At 44.3% G+C, this 25076-nt stretch overlaps 1 protein-coding gene across 2 annotated transcripts in view; it reads right to left on the bottom strand.

Annotated features, from left to right (window-relative positions):
- The window catches only part of TGFBR3 (transforming growth factor beta receptor 3), a 208589-nt gene that overhangs the window by 49145 nt on the left and 134368 nt on the right, over positions 1–25076 (bottom strand). For both annotated transcript variants that reach the window (XM_033199805.1, XM_033199806.1), the window contains exons 5-6: positions 5517–5700; positions 570–738 (exon numbers count right to left, since the gene is read on the bottom strand). In XM_033199805.1, coding sequence (XP_033055696.1) covers positions 570–738; positions 5517–5700 — 353 coding nt within the window. The remainder of the gene's footprint in view (positions 1–569; positions 739–5516; positions 5701–25076) is intronic.

The raw sequence follows: 25076 nt of genomic DNA, 5'->3' as shown, positions 1-25076 counted from the left end.
CAAGGGAGAGGCAAGCTCTATCGAATGGCTCTTTGCTATGTCACCATGGAGGGCCACTCCAGCACACACGTGTGTGCACACACACACACAGAGATTTAAAGCAAACAGCTCTGAGTGCCTAAGTGCTCTGAGGACACCATAAACAGAGCTTTATTAAAAACAAAGGTTACTAAGATGATAATTATATTAACAGGGTATATTTTATAATTTTTCTATCAGGGATAACCTTAGTCAGAGGTGATAAAGACGGAGCAAGAGTGACTGTGTCCTGTAATTAACACCCAGAAGTTCAGAACAGGTTTCAGGAATTCATCTGAAATATCTGGGATCTAGGGACAGATGCAGAATATAAAATATACCACCGGTGCTTTTACTCTCTTCTTCAAAGCTTCTGTGAAACACATCTGACGAAACACACCTGAAGCATCCATGGCTCCCTTCCCTCCTGCGTGAAGCATCCATGGCTCCCTTCCCTCCTGTGTAGGATGGGCTGCACCTCTCCCTGCCTCAAGTCAAGGAAGATCTTGACTTTCATCTCTTCTCACACTCACGCACTTAGACTCGCTTACCTGTAGGGGTTAGAGTTGGGGGTGATTAGCTCGATGATGTGTACTTCCTCATTCTGGGGCTGGCTGGACATCACACACCCTTCTGCAGCTTTGGGCTGAAGGTACTCAGCAAGGTAATTGAGTGAGAGAAAATTCTTCCCTATGTTGCACTTCGGAGGGAACACTTGATCTGAAAGAGGCACAGGACAATCTGTCAAACCACTGAGCTACTTGGTAACCAGATTCAAAGGCAGGAGGGTGACAGTAAAACTGAGCAAATGGCGGACACAGGGAACCACGAGCTCAAAGGATGGGCCTTTGTCTGTGAACTCCTCAACCACCGCCCTGAAATGCATCCTGTTATGGTCACCAGTGACCTCCTATTGACTAGCCCCCAACTAGGGGCCTCTTTTGGCTAAATCCTCTCCTCGCTTGTTCTCTGTGATACTTCCTGTCCTTGTCCATTTCCTCTGACCTATCTTTCCCATCTCTTCCACTGGTTCCTCCTCTGTTCAGAATCTGTTTAGACCCCATCCCAGAGAATCTGATTCAGAACACCCGGGGGGCCTAGGCAGCTTTCTTTTTTGAAAAGCTCTGTAGTTGATTCCAATATAAACCAAGGCTAAGAACTTCTCAGCTCCTTCCTCCATCCCCTTTCTATCTCATTCTTTTCCTAGGTGATCTCAATCACTCCCATGGTTTCAACCTGTACCTGGATCATGACTCCTTTTCTGAGCAGTCAACTTATACTGTCATCTGTCTACCAAGCATCTCCTACCTAAAAATCCAATACTTAGGTATTTCATGGTCAGCATATTTAACATTCAATCCATTCTATCCCCAAATACACTCCTCCTTGGATTATTTGTTATATCAATTATCAGGACAGGCAACCACCTAATTAATCCTCCGACGCCCCATATAGAATTAATCTTTCCCTCATATATATTCCTCACAGCACTTTATACTCTGAAGATGAAAGGTAGGAGTTTGGGGGAAACAAAGAAGGCAGACTTTCACTCTTTCTCACCATCTGAACACAGACCACTCAAGTTTATATGGCACTTTACAGTTTACAAAGTGCTTTCGCAAACATTATCTCACTGTGCTGAGAGTTGCTCACCACCTCTACCCGGGAAAGTGATGCAAGCACCAGAATCCGAAGACACTCCCCCAACGGCACATGCCATTTACACAGCACGGCGGCTGATGGGATTTCCATCCACGGGCTTAAATGTTTCAACAGAACTTGAAAGAAACTGCTGGCAGTGTGACAGCTGGGACCAGTGTCAAGGAAGTTCTAGGTGTAGCATGCTTTTTTCAGAAGGGATAATTAATCAGAGGCCTGGCACTATTATAAAACAGACTTCTGCCTTTTCCATTTTGAGGACAGGATGCCAGGGTTCAAATCCACATGGAAGTCTCACTTTGGAGTAAGGAATCAAACCAGGGGGTCCCAAGACTGGGTTGATACTGTCCCTCCCCCTCCCAACTTGTGCAATCTCCCTTGTGCTCAGGTCTGCAGCACACACTGGGGCATCATGGCTCTGGTCACCACAGCACCCCCAGCACCACCCCAGAACAAAGGGGACCAAAACCTCTGCTTGTGGGCTCATTGCAAGAGAGAATTGGGTTTGCCCTCTGCAGTCTCCTCTAATTCCCCTCCCCCTCAGAGAGAAAAGCTCAAGGCTCCACTGACTGCCGTTAGAGCAGCCTCCTTCCACATCTGCTGAGGGTTTTGCCAGATGAGCAGATGAGGTATGCACACCGTGCAGCTGCAGCCCTGCGGATGCCTCCCCCACATCACAGGATGGAAAATGATACTGGAATGGCAAGGTTGAAATTTAATTAAGAAAGAGTGTCTATGGGCTAGGGACAGGCCAGTCTGGAACTCAAGAGACTAGGGCCCTCCTGGGATTGTGGCCGGCATATCCAGTTCATAGGTGCGCCTGGTTTGTATCTGGCACATAGCGGGCATATGGTATAGGTTTCCTGAATTAACAAACAATGATGTGAGATTTGAGACAAATAACAAAATATTCACTCATGTGAAGCTACTAGGAAAGGTCTAATTGTTCAAAAGTTGATGTTATTAAGGGCTCTAGTCCCAGATGCCATTGTCACTAAGTTGAATAAGCTGACCACTTTTGTTGTGTGTGGTTTCTCCCCCGCTCCCCAATGACTTTACGAATGCCTGGCATCAAAACTTACACCGAGTGCCAAGTAGAAAGGAAACCACAAAGGGGAATTCCCGGGTAGAAGCCTGGCAAGTTTGGGGGCGGGGGGAGTCACATGCTTATTTGTATTTTAGGAAAAGATTGACAGATGACTTTGAGACACAGAAGGATATACTCTGAGAGCAGGAATGAACCTGGGGGGTAATGCAAACATCTCATTTTCCTCTGCGGAAACTGAGGCTCTGGTGGCAAGTCAGTGTTGCTTGAAGCCTCGCAGCAAGACCAACTGGGATAAGAGCAAAACTCTTCAATTCTTCCATTCTGGGTATACAGATGAGAGCAGTTCCTAAATGTCAGCAAGCATCAGATCTCCTGGAGGGCTGAATGAAACACTGACTGCCAGGTCCCACCCCCAGAGTTTCTGATTCAGTTGGTCTGGGTTGGGCCTGAGAACTGGCATTTCTATCAAGTCCCCAAGTGATGTGGATGCTGCTGGGACAGAAATCACACTCTGAGAACTGCTCAGGTTACAGCAACCAGGCCTCATGGCCTGCGATCCCTGGGTACAAGAAAGGTAGAGCCAGGTTGAATTCTGGGAAGTGGGGGATAAGGCTTGCACAGTAGAGTCTGAGCCGTGGTGATAAACATGATCACTTTATGGTCCACTGACCTTACCAAGGAACCTCCTTTCCCTACTGCTTCTCTCTCCACGGCGTGGCCCAGTGACTTATACTCAACTGGTGGCTGGAGTCAAGTTTCAGGGGTTCCGAAGGTGTTACCAAGGAGTTAACCAGTTTTTACTGCACCGACAGCAGATCCTTTAAGTTGGCTTCCCCTGCCTAGTGTGCACAGGCTTAACCAATTAAGTGACAACCCGTGGCTCTCAGGGCAAGTGACTGCTGTGCTTAGAAAGAAGCTCATGCACTGCCGAGAGAACACAGTCCAACATTCTAAATGTTATTATAACAAATTTTCTTATTCTAACAAATTCCAAGGGGTAATCAACATTCTTTCATGCTATTAGAATTCTGCTTCAGAAACGCGGCCCACTGGCCAGGGCTGAGAGTCTTTATTAAAAGAGATTTTTCATTTTGTCTCAATGGGATTTGACTTCTGTTATTAGCTACCTATCGTGAGAGCACAGAAACAAACTTAGACTTTTTGAGCCTAACCTTCAACTAAACCCCCTCCTCTCTGCCTCAACTAAACAAGGATGTTCATCCAGGTGGACCACTTTCCTTTTTGAGTTATGCTTATTTGGCTAGGACTTGAAGTACAGCTCAGGCAACAAGCGTTAAACTCAAGAGTCAGGAAGTGTGGGTTTGGGTTCTGGCTTTGCCACTTGTTAGTAACTTGGATGTGAGCAGGTTCACTTAGCCCTTCACTAAGCCCTCTGTAAAACGGTGGAAATGACGTCTTCCTCCTGGGATTACTGTGGGGTTAAGTGGGGTGCATGTGAAGGCCCCTGAAATGGCTTCTGCATGTAGCATCCTCTTTGACGTCTGTGTCCACTGTTCCTGCCTCTGTCTCTCACACACTTTAAAGCAGCCCAGATCCAAACAAGAGCTGGGATCAAGTGTTCACTAACCCACCCTTCCCTGTCCTGTCTGTGAGGAGGTGACAGTTGCTGCAGAATGTAACAGAAAGCAGCTGGATGCTGAATGCTGGATGCTGAAGACCTGAAACACAGTGTTCACGCAATCAGCTGGCTATAACAAGGACCCATTCACAGGAGCTGCTATTTCCTAGTAACTTATGGGGGCTCCAAATATACTTAACTGAAAATACTGATTTAAAAAAGAAAGGTCTGGCCAGGTGCAGTGGCTCAAGCCTGTAATCCCAGCACTTTGAGAGAACAAGGGAGGAGGATCTCTTAGCCAGCAGTTCGAAACCAGCCTGGGCAACACAGCAAGACCTGTGTCTACAAAAAAAATGTAAAAATTAGCCAGGTGTGATGGCATATGCCTGTAGTCCCAGCTTCTCAGGAAACTGAGGCAGGAGAATCACTTGAGCCCTGGAGGTTCAGGCTGCAGTGAGCACTGATTGCACCACTGCACTCCAGCCTGGGCGACACAGCGAGACCCTGAGGAAGGAAGGGAGAGAGGGAGGGAAGGAGGGAGTGACGGAGGAAGAAAGAGAAGGTTTCTCTCTCTTTTTTTTTTTAAAGGCTTTCAAAACTGGGTTTCTGGATATTTCTATCCCTCTGTAATGCAAGGAAATTTACATAGGCAATCTCTTATCAAGACAATACACTTCTTTTCTTCAATAATTTGTTCTTGTAATAGTCACTTGTACTAAAAATACATTTAAATACTTTTCCTCTGCTATTGTCCAAAATGTAACCTATGTCTCAGCACAACAAACTGACACAGGCTTCAGATGTTTGCCGAAGACAGGTAAGAGGAAGCCACCTGCTGACCCATTCTGCCAACTCTTATACTCCATCAGTCATCACCTCCTTCCCATACCCTCAGCTTCTCGCCTCCACTTACTTTTCTTGACTTCCGTACATGGGTGTCTTCTAAATCCCACACAACAACCTCCTCCTCTCTCCCCATGCTCCTCCCTATTTTTCACTTGGCCATAACCAGGCCTGCTTCCCCAAGAGGAAAAAAGAAGGGAGGGAATATGGGGGGCGGCAGAGAGGCCTGGGGCCAAATGAACCCTCAGGTCCCTGCCAGTTCCAACATTCTGTAATTCTGTGATTCCTTGCCCTAACCACCTGGTTTCAGAAAAGGAAAACAATTGCCTGTCATAAATCAGTCATTAACCAAAGCCACATAAAATTTACCTTCCCCCACTTTAATATAAATGTTTCTTGCTATCTTGAGTTCGGTGAATGAAGTAACTGCTCCATACTCCTTTCGGGCCCAGTTTAACAGATGTTCATTTCCATGGGGGAAGTTCTTTACTTTTGTTTCTGCTGTCAAGGAGAAGTTTCCTGATGAAAACTGGACCACGGAACCCTCAGACACCTAGAGGAAACGGAATTGCATATTTAACATGGTGCAGTCACTGGAGCTGAATCATAATTAGAGAAAGCCCTTCTCAGACAACTAATGGGTATTTGCAAATCGAACCTCTTCCCTTTGTTATACAGGCAGATCAGCGTTTTTAAGCAGCTGATTCAAGAAATAATCCCAAGCCTAGTCCTCCCAGACAATGGCAAAACTACCGGTGCAGGATGTCCCTCTGAACTCTGAAAGAACCTTGTGATGACGGACTGCACTGCACATCGAGTAATCATAAGAATTATCACTGCTATTTCCAAGAAATCTAAATTGAAGACCGATCTTACAATGAATGTATTTCAAGTCAAGTGGCAAGCCTTGATGACTGTTCTCATGGGCTTCTAAAAAGCCTCAGGATCAAGACAAGTGATCCCAAAGTCCTGCTAGCAACTTCCAGGTCTTCCACAGCTGCGGCATCTGCTGACAGAGTCATCACAATAGGGACACAGCGAGAGTCATCTTGGTTTATGTTCTCCTCAGCACAGAGACAAAAATGGCCAAAGGTTGCCAGCCTTTCTATCACATTGCTCTATTTCATAGCAGTGAGATGAATGTTTGTAACAGTTTATTTTGTAAGACCCCCAAACTCCCACAGATAATGAAGTCAAGAGGCTGTTAAACTGATCTAATAAAACTTTCAGGATGATTTATGCAAGTACCTCATTCTTGCTGGATGTATTTAGACCACTGCTGACCTAGCATATCAAGGTATACGTGTAATTAACACATCCAAAGGAGGAAAATCATCATTTTGTTGCTGTGCTATAATCAAATTGAGTTGCTGGTGAAATACGCATGCCATTTTTATTGGCTAGCATTTATAAAATAACTGATTTTTTCAATGTCACAGTGAAAAAATGTGGGCAAGAACGCTCACAAATTCCCAAGTCATAGAACTATAAATGTCTTGTATTAAATTTCACATGAACCGTTTATTCATAACGAAAAGCAAGCAGTTTCTGAAGTAAGACTAAGAAGCAAGTCGCGGGCAGGGATTTTATTAGTCGTTCTACCACAGCAGTGTTTTTAACACACACAAAATTATATTTACCCAGCTACTGTGCTAGGCATTAATATTTTCTATACAATTATATAAACGTATCTTCTAAAAATGCTGGCAAAAAAAGTACTGCACTTAATTGATTCCATGACCTACTAATGTTGCAAGCTGAAAACTAGAATCACCCGAAGAGTTTCTAGATATCCTGATGCCCAGGCCACACAGATAGTACAGAGCTACATGTTCCATACTAGTTTTGTTTATAACTGGCATCAGGACATTCAGAAGTGATTGTGACTACACTTGACAGCACTGATAGGTAGTAAGTGTGCAGTCGGTGGTAGCTGTGTAGAATTACACAGGGTCTGTGGAAGCCCTGAATGAATTACTAATAAACTGGGTGTAAACGACAGCTACTCACAACAGCTACCACTGACTGCACACTTAGTATGTATCAGTGCTGTCAAGTGTAGTCATGATCATTTCTGAATGTCCTGATGCCAGTTATAAACAAAACCAGTGTGGAACATATAGCTCTGACCTTGTTTTGACATCGCCTGAATAAGGAAAAAATCCTACGTCATTTTCCTGCCAAAAAATAACCAAGCCCACCTAAGTGTAACTCTCAGAGGCTTAGCTACTCATCAACACTGAACTTCCAACAATGTTTATCTAATTTTTTGACTTTTGCACTGTAGTAAAATTTTCTTTTCACTTGTAGTAAAAAGGCATTTTTATCAAGGCTGTCACCAAAAACCCACAACAGTCCAGAGGCCTTTGTCCCACTGCCAGCACAGTTCTGAATGTTTAGACGAGAAACCCTGGATGTTCTGCTTCTTGTTTCTCATTCATGCTGTGGCCGTAAACTACAGCAAATGGGCTTTAAATACGTTATACATAGAGTACATTTTTTTCAGAGTGGAAAGCAGGATGTCACACTGGTGCGTTCCAGAGGCAAGAAAGCAAAACAGCACAAACACAGAAGATACCAACGGCAACTCCGAATTGTGTCCTGAAGTAATTGAAGAGTGATGCCATGATGAAGCTGGTGATGGGGCTGCTTCGTGGAGGAGGAACAAGTCCCTCTGCTCCCTCCAGGCATCCTCCTCCTCACGGGCCAGCAGCAATAAGCTTCACACACTCAGGGCTGAGGAATTTGGAACTGGAGTTAACAGCCACTCCTCAGGCACATTCCAATAAGAAGAAAGCAAAGCTGCAGTGAGGTGTCCCCGACTGCAGGTCAGTGGAAATTTTCAGCTTCAGCAAGGAGTGAGCCAGCACTCTCCTCCTGACTGCCAGTTCTCCTGACCCTGACAAGGCTAGAGCTGAGTTTTAGAAGGTGTTGTTTTAGAAGGTATTGTTCAGATGTTATTTCCACCTGATGTGCGGAACTGTGAGGCAGGCTACCATGACCTCTACAGCAGAAAAGCGGAAACCTCAGAGAGGCTAATGGCCTACCCAAGGCCAGAGAGTCAGCACCAGGCCCAGACCAGAACCTAAGACTTCTGACTCCTGGTCACAGCTGGCCTCTGCTTGCACCCTTCCAGAAAGAAGATCTCACTAGATCCCAAGACAGCAGATTTCTGTTCTGTTAGATTCACTTTTTATACACTAGTCTGAGCCATGCCTACCAGAACAAATAATTCCTTTGTCTTTCTTCCATGAGACAAGACTTCAGGTGTTCAAAGGTGTCACCTGACCTCAATCACATGTTTGCTTTTTCAGGGCAACACCCCCAGCTTCTTCAACTCTGCCCCAGACACCCTGCTTGTCAGAGCATCAACAGGATAGTCTCCGAAAGACGGTGTCGGGACAAGATTCAAGGTCTCCAGGTGTGGTCTGAGAAGCATATTGTGATGGTTCATTTTACGTGTCAACTTGACTGAGCCACAGGTGCCCAGATATTTGGCCAGACATGATTCTGGGTATTCTGGTGAGGATGCATTTGGATGAGATTTAAATGTTAGTACACTGAGTAGGGCAGATTTCTCTCCCTGACGTGTGTGGGCTCATCCAATCAGTTGAAGGCCTGAATAGAACAAAAAGCTGACCCTCTCCCAAGTAAGAATTCTACCTGATGGCTTTCAAACTGGAACATCAGCTCTTCCCAGTGCTACGGCAGCCTGCAGGCCTTCGAACTGGAACTGGGGCATTGGCTCTGCAGATTTTGGACTTGTTAGCCTCCATAATTGCATGATCCAATTCCTATAATAAATCCCTTTCTCTATCTATGTGAACGCTGCATGAAGCATCTGCATTAGCTTTGGCATCAGCTGAACCCTGCTATGATCCCATATTTACTAATTGATATAGTTTGCATATTTGTCCCCACCTAAATCTCATGCTGAATGGCAATCCCTAACGTTTCACATGGGTCCTGGTGGGAGGTGTTTGGATCACAGGGGCAGATCCCTCATGAATGGCTTGGGTCATCCCCTTGGTAACAAGCGAACTCTCGTTTTGAATTCACATGAGATCTGCTCGTTTAAAAGTGGGTGGCACCTCCCCTAACACACGTTCTTTCTCTTGCTCCTGCTTTTGCCATGTGTGAGTGCCTGATCCTGCTTCATCTTCCTCCCTAAGTAAGAGCATCCTGAAGTCTCCCCAGAAGCAGATGTTGGTGCTATGCTTCCTGTACGGCCTGCAGAACCATGAGCCAATTAAACCTCTTTTCTTATAAATTGCCCAGTCTCAAGTATTTCTTTTTAGCAATGCAAGAACAGCCTAATACACTAAACTATGCTTTAAACATACAGCCAACAAAGATTTATGGAGTGCCTGCCTACTCCATTGTTCTCCATGCTGGAGACACAGAGGGGAACATGACAGACAAAATCCCCTGCCCTTATGGAGATTAAAGTCTAATAAGGCAGCCAGAGGAGCAAAATAAGGTCACAGAGAAGTTAAAGACCTAAAGGAGATGAAAGAACCACGAACCATTAGGGCAAGGAGCGTTCACAGTTGAGATACAGCAGGTGTAATGTCTGACACGGTAAAGGAAGACCAAGGAGGTCAGTGTGGCTGGACACAGGGCTGAGGGGAGGTTCGTAGGGCACAGGTCCCAGAGAAGACCAGTAGGCTCAACAGGACCTTGTAGACCATTGTAAGGACTTTTGAAACATCTACCAAATGTTTTAACAGGATGGATCTGGCTGCTATGTTGAGTCTAAAGAGAGACTAAAGCAGGAGATCATTAGTAGACTTCAAGAATAATCCAGGTGAGGAACAATGGTCACTCACACCAGGAAGGATCGTAGAGAAGATGGTACCTAACTCCCCAGGTCTTTTCACTAGTACAAGGCTTTTCTATCCTATCCTCACACCCATAATTCTCCCAAAATAAGTGCAAAGTCTTACAATTATTCTTTAGACCCATATTTCAAGTCTGAAGAGACCATGTAAAAATCCTTATTTTATTAGCTATATATAACTAAATTTTATAGCACACTTTCTGCACTTTCATCTAACTCTCCAAGAAGTTGACCAAGACTGAGGTTTGTGAGTCACAGGTACACCCCTACACTAACCTAAGCACATTAGCAGTCCTTGCTGGGGTTCCAGGTTGTTCAACCAACTACGAAGGGACCTCACAGAACCTTCCTCATCTTTGTAAGGGCATCATGCTACAACCTGCCAAGAACCCTGCTGTATTAGTCCATTCTCACACTGCTATAAAAAAATACCTGGGACTGGTTAATTTACAAAGAAAAGAGGTTTAATTGGCTCATGATTCCACAGGCTGTACAGGAAGCAGGCTGGGGAGGCCTCAGGAAACTTACAATCATGGTGGAAGGTGACGAGGAAGCAGGCATGACTTATATGGCAGGAGCAGGAGGAAGAGAGGGAGTGGGTAGGTGCTACATGCTTTTAAATAACCAGATCTTGTGATAACTCACTATCACGAGAACAGCAAAAAAGAGGAAATCCTCCCACCCCCATGATCTAATCACCTCCTGCCAGGCCCCACCTCCAACACTGGGGATTACAATTTGTTTTATCTTATTTATTCTTTTTTGAGATGAAGTCTTGCTCTTGTCACCTAGGCTGAAGTGCAACGGTGCAATCTTGGCTCACTGCAACCTCCACCTCTCAGGTTCAAGAGATTCTCCTGCCTCAGTCTCCCAAGTAGCTGGAATTATAGGCATGTGCCACCATGTCCAGCTAAATTTTTGTATTATTAGTAAAGACAGGGTTTCACCATGTTGGCAAGGGTGGTCTCAAACTCCTGACCTCAGGTGATCCACCTACCACGACCTCCCAAAGTGCTGGGATTACAGGCCTGAGCCACCACACCCCGCTGGGATTACAATTTTTTTTTTTTTTTTTTTTTAGAAGAAGTCTTGTTCTGTTGCCCAGCCTGGAGTGCAATGGCACGATCTTGGCTCACTGCAACCTCCTCCTCAAGGGTTCAAGTGATTCTTCTGCCTCAGCCTCCCGAGTAGCTGAGATTACAGGTGTCCACCACCAGGCCCAGCTAATTTTTGTATTTTTAATAGAGACAGGGTTTCACCAGGTTGGCCAGGCTGGTCTCGAACTCCTGACCTCAGGTGATCCACCTGCCTCAGCCTTCCAAAGTGCTGGGATTACACGCCTGAGCCACCGTGCCCGTCCGTGGGATTACTATTTAACATGAGAGTTGGGCAGGGACATAGATCCAAATCATATCATTTGCTGAAATGAAGGCAAGATATTTCCAGGTCATTCCTCTAGTCTATCAGTCCATGCTCCAGACACTGCATTAATTTTCATGGCGTAGTACCCTTATCAGAGTCTGGCTTGTAGAAGAATGCAGGATAGAAAGAGAATAGCAAAACACATAAGAAATGTAGGGAAAATAATTTTGTCTAATAGGAGAAAGGGTTGCAATCATCATTGCAAGGAAAATAACTGCAAGAGTGTATAGGAGAAAAACAACCTATTTTTCTCTATGCTAACACCACTCTCAATAGTTTACTTCTGACATCGGATGTCTGGGTGTTTTTCCCACACCAACCAATTCTCCAACTCAGGACACCAATTGATGCTGTGTATTTCGATGTAGTTCTGATACCATCTACCTGGAGATAGGTCAGACCACACAGATCAAGGGCTCAGGCTCAGTCCCATGAGACTGCCCCTCTTCAGATGCTTCTGATAGAGGAGCTATAAATCATAGGTTCCCATGACCCCGAGGTTCAATTATTTTCTAGAATGGCTCACAGAACGCAAGGAAACACTTTAAGTTTATTCATTTATGATAAAGGATACAACTCAGGAACAGTAGCCAGATAGAAGAGATGCATAGGCCAAGGTATGGGGAAGGAGTGAGGAGCTTCTGTGCCCTCTAGGCAAGCGCCACTCCCCAAAGCCCCGGCACCTCCACATGCTCACCAACCAGCAGCTCTCCAAACCCTACCCCGCAGATCAGGGATTTCTAGGGAGCCTTCATTCCATAGGCATGACTGATAAAACCATTGGCCATTGATGATTAAGTCAATCTCCAGCCCTTCTCCCCTCCTTTCAGGGGTGGACTGAAAGTTCCAACCTCTAATCACATGGTTGGTTCCCTTGGCAACCAGCCCCCCATCCACAGGCTATCCAGGAGCCCCAGCCACCAGTTATCTCACTAGCATACAAAAAGGTACTTAGCACTTCAGAGATTATGAGGGTTGGAGGAACTATGTGCCAGAGGAGGAGACAATTTATTCCATGCCCCATCTTCCACCTTATCCCTGGATGCTTGCCACAATACTGTCCCATTTCGGGTCCTTATAAGCTCAACCAAACTATTACAGTAACTTCCTACCTTCCCAGCCGCCATTCCTGTTCCTTCTACCCCTCCTCCACACTGTCACCTGGGTAATCCTTCTAAAAAGTAAACACATGATAAAGCAGAACGGCACCTAAACATCTTAATACGGCGCATGACTAAAGAGTGCCTCTGCCCACCCTCATCTCACGCCACCCTCCCACATACCCAAGAACTACTCACAGCTGTAGAACACGTCATGCTGCCACACACTCCTGGGTCTTTTTACACCCTGCACCCTGCCTGAATCCCTTTATCCTACCTTGTTCCCAGGACAAACCATTCCATGTCCTCCCAGGAGTATCACCTGCTATGTGAAGCCTCCCAGGCTCCCTGCTCTCCTCACAATGAGCTGCCCACATGTGTCTTCTACAGACCTTTAGTCCATCCCTCTCTCGCATGGACTGCAACTGTTTATCAGCATACCTACCACCCTCACTTGACAAACAGCAACACCTCGAGGGCCAAGGAAAAGCCTTGTTCATTCTGAATCCCTTGGGCCTGGCATAGTGCTGGGCACGAAGCAAGGACCAAATAATTGCTTGTCGAATGAAAGCTCAATGTTGTTACCTATAGGAAAGTATATACCATAATTTATTCATTCCTATTACCCAAACTCATTGCTTCCCTTACTGCCCAGGAAATGAGCTTTTGGCCAAGCTTTAAAGCTAATGATTTGATTTTTCACCTAATAACTCCACCTAAAAACCAATTATTAAAGCATATTTAGTAATTCCATGTCTCCCCACAACTCAATGAACTTTCCTCCTGCTTGCTAATTAAAATTCAATCCTCTAACATTCCCTGACATGACAAATGTCTTCCTGTGGGAATGAACAGAGTCCTGGGCTCCAAGGGTCCCAATTCCTAGTAAAGGTCTGTTGAAGGGGCAACCGTGAAGCACTTTACAGTCTAACAAATCCTGGGATGCTGAGATGCACCCTGGACTCTCCTGAATGCTTCTCTCTACTTGAACCATGCACAACATTTGTATTTGAAATTCAGGTTATGCTACCAGACTTTATTTTAAAGAGCAGAACATTACTCTATCTGCCAATTGCTGGGAGTTTTATTACAAGAACTTACGGCTAGGCAACCACAGCCAAGTGTATTATTTTTTCTGGATCAGGTTCAACAACCTCATCCAAAAGTACATGAAAAAAGTCAAAGAGGCAACCAGCCCTTTGTTTCCACACCTGTCTTTAAGCTTTAACTCTTCAAGTCCTCAGCGGACCCATGGAAGCCTCAGGGCTGATCTCCAAGCCTGAGTAAAGTGCACAAGCCCCAGCTAATGGGCACAGACACCATTTTCCTGGCACTGAGCTGCTTTGCTTTAGCACTGAGCACATCAGCTGACTCACCGCCTGGCAGGTTGCATCGTAGCCTCTCTCTGGGCCTCCCCCACATTGGTTTAGTCTTCAGTGGTGAGGACAGGAGCTTGCTGTGGATAGTGCCACACTGCCCTGTCCCCATCTTCCTACCTCCTTGACCCCTACCCCAAAAAGAATGCTCCCAGATGAAGTCTTGAGGAAACTTCAGGCCACCCTAGATCAAAAGTGGATATTAAGTCTCATCTTAAGTTTCACCTCAACCTCCTTCAAGTCTATTCAAATGCTACCTTTTCAATGGGCCCATTTAAATTACAACCCCACTGCCCAGCTCCACTCTAGGAATTCTGATTCTCCCAAACTCACTTCACATTTTATTTCTAGAGTACTTGTCACCTTCTAAAATGCCATATAATATGCTTATTGCCCAACTCCTTCCACTAGAAAGTTCCTTCAGAGGCTAGGATCTTAGTGTGCATTGTCCATGGGGATATCCCAAGAGTTGGGTATAAAAAAGATACTTGTTAAGTATTTGTTTGATAAATAAAATGAATCTTGATGTCCAATTAACTGGCAATGCCTGCCTAAGGTTCTGTGCCGAGAAGGATTCTGAGGTTATATTCAGGAGTAGCGGAGAAATGGGAACAAGTGCCATGAGCAACCATGCGTCTGCCAGGGGGTTAGCGAAGGCATCATTGCTCTACAGCTGTGTCATCCAATGTAGTGCCCACTGGCCATATGGCACCATCAAGCACCTGAAATATTGCTCGTTAAATTGATCCGTGTTACAAACATAAAATGCATACTACTTAGCACAAGAAGAAAAGTGAACTATCTCATTAATTTTTATTGACTGATTACATGTTTATACGTGATATTATTTTGGATCTACTGGGTTAAACAAAGTGTCATTAATATTAATTTTACTTACTTTTTTTTTTTGAGACAGAGTTTTGCTCTTGTCACCCAGGCTGGAGTGCAGTGGCGCTATCTCAGCTCACTGCAACCTCTGCCGCCTGGGTTCAAGCGATTCTCCTGTCTCAGCCTCCCAAGTAGCTGGGATTACAGGCACCTGCCACCATGCCCGGCTAATTTTTTGTATTTTTAGTAGAGATGGGGTATCACCATATTGGGCAGGCTGGTCTTGAACTCCTGACCTCAGGTGATCTGCCCACCTCGGCCTCCCAAAGTGCTGGGATTACAGGCATGAGGCACCACACCCAGCCTTCTTTTACTTTTTAAATGCACCAATAGAAGACTTAAAATTACATATATTGTTTGCATTATATTTCTATTGGACAGTGCTGCTCTAGAGCCTCCTCCAATATGACCCTAAGAAAGGAACATGTTTATGAACTGATCATGTCCATCCATCCATCTGCTTCTTGGTCTGGTCTCAACATAAATCAATGTCAAGAAAACATCTCAAGCCCAGTGCTTCCCAAAGTGTGATCCTCAGACAGAAGTACATTAAAACGCAGACTCCAGGGTGGTGGGAGGTGGGAAAGTAGGAAACTACATTATAATCCTCCCTCCACCACTCATGATTCTTATGCATACTTGAGGAACATTGTTCTAGGCCATAGATATGAATATTATTTAAACTCTAATAATCTTTATAAAGCTCTAATGAGATTGTTTGAAGAACAGGCAAGAATCTCTCCTCTGCACTGATGATAAAAAGCCAAGAGGGAGAGCGGAAAGCCAAGTCATGGATGGAGTCAGCTCCTTGCACATCTCAAAAGGAAGAAATGGGCCTTATGAAATAAGAGAAACCATAGCTCCCCCATGATAATGAAAAAGCCTATTGAGATCTCAGAGGAAATCTGTTCCAGGAATCTCAAGCACACGCGTACACACACACACACACAAACACATCCCCTACAACTCAGCTGTGGTCCGTTTGGAACTTGAGTGATCAGCTGGGTGAGTGCCTGCTGTTCAGGTGACAGGCCCTTGGGGCTGTTCTAACTCACACATCCAACCGCACAATGTCCGTGACTTTGGCATTGGTGGAAGTTCAACCCTTACACAATGAAAATCGACTCCTCCCCTCTTCTGTCCTGCTCTACTCCCAACTTTCAGTATTCCTCTTCCCTTTTCCTGACTCTTGCATAAACAAATCTCTTTTTGGAGTTGCCTGCTTAGGAAAATAGAAAGAGCAAAACAAGGAAAACAAATAAAGCAAAGAAAAACATACTGATATTTCAGAAACACCTGCCATGCCAAGAACTTGCTGGCTCAATTCCAGAGGGAAAAGACACATGGTGAAGGAGAAGAGCTATTCCTCCAGAATCGCAGTTTAGGTTTAAGTAGGATCTTCAGATTGGCCCTAGAACTAATCACAGCCCTCACACAGAAAGGCATTACAAAGATTATGCTTTTATGTATTTTGGACACACAAAGTCCAGCAAAAACAAACATATTGGAACAGTATTGAAATATTTACCTTCCAAATGAAGACGGAACCCTGCATTCTAAAAGAGGAAAATCACACGTTCTCCCTACCCAATTCCTGGGAGGACCCTACTTGCCTATTTCCTCTGAAGCCATGTGATGTGAAATATAATCTGAAACATGTTTTCTATTAACATATATCATGACTCAATGCTTTTTAAAAAAGGTTCATTTCAGAGAAATAGTAACTTCCATGCCTGTGAACCTACGTTCATAATTTGCAAAGCTACATATTCATGAACCATGTGATAACGGTATCTGTCAATCATGCATTCATGAAACACAAATCCATGCAGCCATTTAAAAATTCTTGGGTGATTTCATTTAGTACCCCAAACCAGATTACTTTCTTCCAATAAAATGACTTAAAACGTATTTGACTATTACTTTCTCTCAAAACATTCATGATAATCATCCTGTTCTTAAGTTTTGCTGAAATATAAAAAAAAACCTAAAGGATTGAAACCGCTCCATGTTCTTAACACCCTGCATGTTTACACACATCCAAGAGGAAAGCTCTGAGATGCTGCCCTCCAAACACAAACATGCACAAACTTGAACATGAGCCAGTACAAAAGCAATACTCTCATCTCTCACGGAAACGTTATCAGAACAACAGTACATGTGAGTGTGTATATATACAAAGAGAAGCAAAAGATGTCATTCCATCTAAAAAACAAACTAAGTCCCTACAAGTTACCAAACTGATGAAGCACAAGCTGCTTTCTAATATAGTTTTCCAAAGCAGAGCTCCAGGCCACATAGGAATCCTGTCCAGCTTTACAAAAAATTCTTGACTCCTAACTTTACCCTTCTTCATCTGCCAATGTTAGCCTGAGGGAAGAGCTTACCCCCAAATTCAAAATGCATTTCAATCTAAATGATGTTTTTCAGGGAAAAAAATAAAATGTTGGTATCATTATTATTACTTGCCATATTCCTCTAATTTTGCCCTCCAAATGTGCTCCTGAAGAACCCCACCGGAGGGAAGACTTTCTCTTTTTTTTTTAAGTTACATGCAATCTGCCAAGTCAAGTTCAAGAGCACAAACTGAATTTTACAAATGCCTGGCTCCAAATACGTTCCTAGAATTCTCTTTATAGAGTTCTTCTTCATTACGGCTGATAATCTCAATTCCATTTTACAGAGAAGGAAATCAAGGCTCACAGAAGCTAAAGGATCTACCCACGGCACATAGCTGGCAGACAATAGGGTTGACAATAGAACTAAAGACCTGGTTTCTCACTGTAGAGTTTTTTCTATTCCATCGCTGTGGAAGAATCAGCCACCAAGCTTAGAAATCAGTAGTGTAGGGTAGACATGCATTTCCCTCAGCCTCATGTTAATAAAACACTAGGAAATATGATATTAATCACAAAAGCTCATGCTGCACACTTCCTAAGTGCATGTCACATGGATTCTGAATCCTCATATCTGACCGTGGAAAAAACTGGGGCTCTGAGCAATCAGACAAAGTGCCAGATTACACACCTTTAGCAAGAAATGAGTGCAGATTCAAACTGTCTGCTGGACTCCAAAAATGATGCTCTTTCCACTGTGGGAAGGTGGACACTCTACCTGGAAAGGCCATTTCCCGTTCGTGAGGGAACTGACTGGCTCACAGGTCAGCAAAGACCTGAGTGTCTTAGGGCAAGCTTTCTACCAAAGCTGGGTAGGCAAATACAAATGAACATTCTCCAGGCTTTGAGGAGAGTGAAAAGGAAAAGCAGTGGGGCAAAGCAGGGGACTCCCACCTTTCGCCACCGCTTGCAGAGATTCTCCTGGTAGGTTGTTTCCCCCTCTGTCCCCACTTCCCCAGCAATCTCAGGAGCTGTGCTGGTCAGAGTGGAGGGGAACGGAATGGAAGGGACAGACAGAAAAAGGAATGACTGCTAAAGAAATGAAATAATTACTTGGCTAGAAGTAAAGTTAGAGTAAACAACAACAAATTGCTCAAGGATCTTAAAAATTTCTGTGACGGTCAGTTTTATACATCAACGTGTCTAGGCCATCTTCCCCAGTTTGGCACTAAGGAAGGGAGATTATATCAGATAATCTGGGTGGGCTCTTAATTGGAAGCCATTAAGAGTACACCCAAGGCTTCCCTAAGGAAGAAAAAAATTCTACCTGTGGACAGCAGCTTCTGCTCATGCCTGAGCTACCCTTCCTGAAAGGCCTCCCTATGGACTTTGATTGCCCTGCTGTCCCCACAATGGCATAAGCCAATTCTTTGTAATAAATCTCTTCATATATATCCCTGACTGGTTCTGTTTCTCTAGATAAACGCTGACTGACAGCTCCTGGGAATGGCTGGTGCAAGCCCCAGGAGAAACAGAGCTGCATATTCTGGCCCAGGAACCACAGACCTAACAACAGTTTGGGGAACAAAAAGTTCTAAAGGGCATTTCCTTGGAGGGCAAGAATGGAGGTGAGGCCTCTAGCCCAAAACAACTGTGGCTGGAGCCTCCTTTGAGCTTCCTAAAATTAGCTCTGAAGCAAAGGCAAAGCCCTCTTAAGCAGGCCACACCCATTTTCCAGTCTACATTGAAAAGTCTCTGAAGACGATCAAGGTGGTCTCCTAGGTCAAAGCCAAGAAGGTTGAACTGAACATATTTAGCATCAATGAACAAACGGTCCCCAAAGGGTTAACGAAAGATGCAGATATTAAGGCATCCGGGTGGAGCTGATCCGGAAATGCTCCAACTGGGACCACAGAGAGAAAGTGCTCTTAGGAAAGGGATCAAGAAACAGTTTTAAAATCCTTATCCAAGTGAAATACTGATATGATCTAGATTCCAGTACTGAAATAAGTCATGCACAACATACTTCACTGAAACAAGAACTTTACTCACCTGATGCGATGCCCTGATTTAGCTCTACGGGTTCAATTCTGAAGCCCTGTTCTTGGGACAGTCATGAGTGACTCCAGACTGGAGGCCAGAGTTACAGATAAAATCATAGTCATGCCCTCGAGTCAGCAGTGTGACTATTCCCAATGAGGTCCCCATTTACCATTCTGGAAAGTATTATTATTATTATTATTATTATTATTATTACTAACATTTACTGAATACTTACTAAGTACGGTCCATGGGTTAGAGCCCCCACTTACTAGCTATGGGACCAGGTACATGTTAACTTCTTCGTCTCGGTTTCCTCATCTTAAAACAAAGACAACAAAAGTACCTACTTCACAGGCTTATTATGAAGACTAAAGTCATACATGTAAGTACTAAGAAGAGTACCTCACACATGGCACACACTGGAAGTGCTTGTTAAACATACACATGTGTGTATGTATCCTCACATCAGGCCATGAGATTTGTCTGACAGATGCTGAGGTTGACAGGCCACGAGTCATTCCTCACTATGGCAGGACCATAGCTTTCTTATATAAACTACTAGAAAAGGATATAAAAACCCTGTTTTAATGGATTGGGGCGTGGCTCCAAACAGCAGCTCTGAACATCACCCTGCCATCTGTATCACCCAGAACCAACAGAACCTCAAGAACAGGCTCTCCATGATAAAGATGGAAAGGCCAGAGATCAGATGGACTGTGAGACTTTTGCTGGAGGTAGATGGATGACCCCCTGACTTCCAGGTATATACTGTGTCATTCACCACCTCAGTGGGACAAGGCAGAGGCAAAGCAATGATGACTCCCTAGCACAGCGGCATTAAGGACCCACAGTTGCAACAAAGACCACAGGCCATCTAAGGATAGAGTGTTAGGAACCAAAGGCAAAAGCAGATCTTGAGAAACAAATTCTATCCTAGACACAGATATCAGAAAGGCTAAAGGACTCCTTCCTCCCCTGCAGAAATCAGAAGTAGCTTCCAAGCTAGAGTTAGATAATGTGGACTTGAGGTGCAAGAACCAATTTGCCTCAAATAAGCCCAACAACCTGTGCCCAGGAAGGAGTTGGACCATCCTGGAGCTGCTTTCTGAGATGGGGAGTGTGGGCCACCTGTGGAGAACCCTTACCAAGGGCATCATTGTCTATAATTTATGAGGAACAAGGCATAGCCACAGCCTTCAAGTCAGCCTCCCAGAGTCTCCTGGTAGACAGCTGGGGTTTTTTTCCCCTTCCTATTACATGGAAATAGAATATTCTGTAACCTCCTTTAACAAAACAGTCACTTTTTCTACCAAACAGCTCTCTGGAGGCTGGCCACCACGTCAACAAAGGGCACCAGAGATGTGACATTTGATACAAAGCCCAACACTTGGGAAGGGCAGATGCATCTGATTACCAGATTAGCCTTAGGCAATAAAGCCTTAAAAGACGTCATGGGACTCCACATGAAGAAACACCAACCTTGCCTCCTCAGTGAAAGTGAGTTTATTTGACCTCAATTTGTTGAATGAAAGCAAAGTCTTCACAGGGCTGCGACCCATGCCTGCACACAGACATGACACAAGTCCAGCCAGAGCCAGGAAAAGTCTACACTTGCGTGAACCCTCCTGGACACGATGTCTTCCTCAGGAAAAATACACCCAGGCGAATCTCCCAGGAGCCACGGGCCATTCACTCACAACATTCACCAGCCTTAACCCAGCAAGTTAGAATCAATCCCAGGGAGTCTTTCAGAAACCCCTTCTGGACCAGCTTTACCAGTTGAAACTGGGCTCTTTCCAATGTTCTAATTGCCATAGTGACATTTAGGAAGAGCTCAATGGCCACAATAGGGCCAAAAACTCATTCCTTAGGAAACAGGAATGAGTTGTTTGAACTAGGGTAGTTGACTGACCCTAGCTCATAAGAGGATCAAGACCCATATAATTAAGGCTCTTAAGGACAAGCCACAAAACCAAGAGATGAGCAGACTCCGGAATAAAAATGCATGGTACACAACCACTTGGAATATCCCACAGGACACAATGAGTCATTCTACAAGAGACATTTAAAAAAAGAAGAACCACCACCAATCTTGAAACATTTAGTTATTTAATCTGCCTTCAAGAGAGAATTTATCTGGGGAAAGATCTCACTGCAAAACACAAACTGGTATATCCAGGTCCCTGGAATACAGGGGTAATGTTTCTGGCTGAGCCAAGAGCTGTGTTTGTGTCTGCAGCCCTGACCCGTTTGCCACATGCTGTTCTCCAGAGCCAGCCTCATGCAGGAAGCTGCCTTGATTGCATTTGGAAGAAGAGAATTCTCATTTTCTCCAATTTCTACTATTCTCATCTTCTCCAATTTTCACTATTATTTAGTGTATAAGTACTTAGCACACTAAAATGCAATTCCTAATTTTTCAACCGGCTCTCACACATAATGGGAAGCTAAGGACAGGCAATTTACCCCAGTTTTCCCTAGATCCTCCACAGCTAGCACAGTTCACAGTTAGGCACTAAAAACTGGGTGTTGGATGAATGAACAAGTAGATACATAAACCATCATACCAGGTATGCTAATTCTGTGTTTTTTTCTGAACGTGGGGGTGGGAGAACTGCCAAATAAGGGAAAGAAGGAAATTAGCAAAGAAAAAAATTATTTCCAGATTTTTTTAATGCAACACAATAGAATACAGAATTTTTTTAAAAATAAGTTCCCTTCTCCACAAGCAATCTTGAATGTCTGAGTTATTCTTAGGGCGTTTTTTGGACAGACACTACAACCCTCAGTTACACATCACTTGGCTTCATGAAAAGGTAACAGCTGAACATGCGCGGTGGTATGGGCTGTGCATGTCCCTTCCTAGTGCCGCACTGAGCACACATCTGGGGCTATTTAGCAATTGATTGGAAATTTAGCCTTTTGATTTCCAGTTAAATACTAGGCACAGGAAAACAAATAGCACTTGTTTTTCACTGAGTCTTGTCAGTCATCCAAACTCCAGTGCTGCCTGTGGTTTGGTGGCAGAGGTCCAAAATATTTGGACCTTTTTTTTTTTAATGCCTCTAATTTAAGTAAAAGGAATAAACTAGATATTGGCAGCTCCAGCTTCTTCACCCATCCCTCCCTGCTTCTTGAAAATACAAAACTGGTTTTAAATGTATTAATTTACATTTTTCATTAGGATTAAGTTTTGATTTGTTTTTAATCCAAAGCTAATAGCATAGAGTTTGGTTTCTGTCATTTATTTCAGCTGCCCTGCCTTGATATTTACTTGGATTTGCTGAGGAGGCAATGCTCAATTTGCTAGTTTCTGTTCCAAATTAAATTGGGATATAATATCTAGCAGTCGTGCTATCAAAGAACCACAGAGTTTAAAAGCTGGGAGGAACTTTAGACATGAGCGAGTACAATCCCCTCATTTTAGAAATGAGGAAACCGGCCGGGCGCGGTGGCTCAAGCCTGTAATCCCAGCACTTTGGGAGGCCGAGACGGGCGGATCACGAGGTCAGGAGATCGAGACCATCCTGGCTAACACGGTGAAACCCCGTCTCTACTAAAAAGTGCAAAAAACTAGCCGGGCGAGGTGATGGACGCCTGTAGTCCCAGCTACTCCGGAGGCTGAGGCAGGAGAATGGCGTAAACCTGGGAGGCGGAGCTTGCAGTGAGCTGAGATCCGGCCACTGCACTCCAGCCTGGGCGACAGAGCAAGACTCCGTCTCAAAAAAAAAAAAAAGGCCGGGCGCGGTGGCTCAAGCCTGTAATCCCAGCACTTTGGGAGGCCGAGACGGGCGGATCACGAGGTCAGGAGATCGAGACCAGCCTGGCTAACACAGTGAAACCCCGTCTCTACTAAAAAAATACAAAAACTAGCCGGGCGAGGTGGCGGGCGCCTGTAGTCCCAGCTACTCTGGAGGCTGAGGCAGGAGAATGGCGTGAACCCGGGAGGCGGAGCTTGCAGTAAGCTGAGATCCGGCCACTGCGCTCCAGCCTGGGCGACAGAGCGAGACTCCGTCTCAAAAAAAAAAAAAAAAAAAAATGAGGAAACCAAGGCCTGAGTAGTTAAGTGATTTTTTTTTCTCAATAATGTATAACTAGTTAGTGGCAGAGCCAAGACTAGTACTCAGGCGTCCTAACATCCAGACCAGGGTGTTAACTGGAAACAAAAACCTGAATTACCTCCGAGTAGAGCTGCCCAATAAAATATAGGACACCCAGTTAAAGCTGAATTTCAGGTAAACAATGAATACTTTTTTAGCACATGTTATGTCCCAAATACTGCATGGGCACACTGACAAAATTATTTGTTGTTTATCTGAAATTCAACTTTAACTGGGCATCCTCTATTTTTATATGCCAGCTCCGGCAATGGTACCTCAAAGACCAAAATCCCCTTCCATGCCCCGTCCTCCACTCAAACATACACACATTCACATACATTTGCTCTCTGATTTTAATGATAAATGGTTAGAGAAAAAAATAGATCACAGCACAGTAATATCGAGAGTGAATGAGGTTGGAAGAAGCTGCTTATTTCCTGAAACTTCTAATCTTAGATACCCTTTTTTCCTTATGAGCATGCAAAGTGAATAAGCCTGACATAAGTAGGCTGGCCATGGCCTCTGGACTAGGCACTTTAGGTTATTAAAAGCCAGGGTCTCATCTTGAAAACGTCTGCTTGTCCTAGGGCTGCAAGTCTACAGACCTTGCAGGAGAGAATGCTCAAATTTGGAATACAAATAAAGCAAGATTAAAAAAAAAATTAGAGGCCGGGCATAGTGGTTCACACCTGTAATCCCAGTACTTTGGGAGGCCAAGGCAGGTGGACGACTTCAGCCCAAGAGTTTGAGACCAGCCTGGGCAAAAAAGTGAAACCCCATCTCTATAAAAAAAAAAAAAAAAAAAAAGTCAAAATTAGCTGGGTGTGGCGGTGCATGCCTGTAGTCCCAGCTACTCGGGAGGCTGAGGTGGGAGGATAGTTTGAGCCCAGGCAGCAGAGGTTGCAGTGAGCTGAGATCATGCCACTGAACTCTAGCTTGGGCTACAGAGCCAGAAAAAAAAAAAAAATCCTGTCTCAAGAAAAAAAAAAAAAAAAAAAAAATCAGGTATATGGAATAAAGTAAAAAGATATACACTTTAAAATCTAGTTCATGCCCAGCACTGTGGGTCATGCCTATAATCCCAGCACCTTGCGAGGCCAAAGCGAGTGCATCACTTGAGACCAGGAGATTCACCTGGACAACACGGCAAAACCCTATCCCTACAAAAAATACCCCCAAGAAATCAGCTGGTCATGCTGGCACGCACCTGTAGTCCCAGTTACTCAGGAGGCTGAGGCAGGAGGATCCCTTGAGCCCAGAAGGCTGAGGCTACAGTGAGGCATGTTTGCACTACTGCACTCCAGCCTGAGCGATGGAGTGAGACCTTGTCCTCAAAAACAAAAACAAAAAAAGTGCTGCAGCAAGGTTTTCTTGCTAGTTTTACGAAATATAGTTCACATCCCATAATATTCAGCCTTTTAAACAATTCAGTGTTTCTGTGTATATTCACAAGGTGTGGTATATTCACCACTATGTAATTCCAGAACATTTTTATCACCTCCCAAAAGAAATCTCGTATCATTAGCAATCATTCCCCATTTTCCCCTCTCATCAGCCCCTGGCAATTACTAATCTACTTTCTGTTTCTATAGATTTGCCCATTCTGGACATTTTATGTAAATTGGAATCATACAATTTGTGACCATTAGTGTCTGGCTTCTTTCACTTAGTATAATGTTTTCAAGACCCATCTATGTTGTGGTATGTATCAGAACTTCAATCCTTTTTATGGCTAAATAATATTCCATTGTATGGATATAGCACTTTTTTCATCCATTCATCTGTTGATGGACATTTGGGTTGTTTCCACTTTTTGGCGACTGT

The sequence above is a fragment of the Trachypithecus francoisi genome, unplaced genomic scaffold (genome assembly GCF_009764315.1).
Source record: "Trachypithecus francoisi isolate TF-2019V2 unplaced genomic scaffold, Tfra_2.0 Lachesis_group5, whole genome shotgun sequence".
NCBI lineage: Eukaryota > Metazoa > Chordata > Mammalia > Primates > Cercopithecidae > Trachypithecus > Trachypithecus francoisi.
This window is presented reverse-complemented; position numbering and strand designations above follow the sequence as displayed.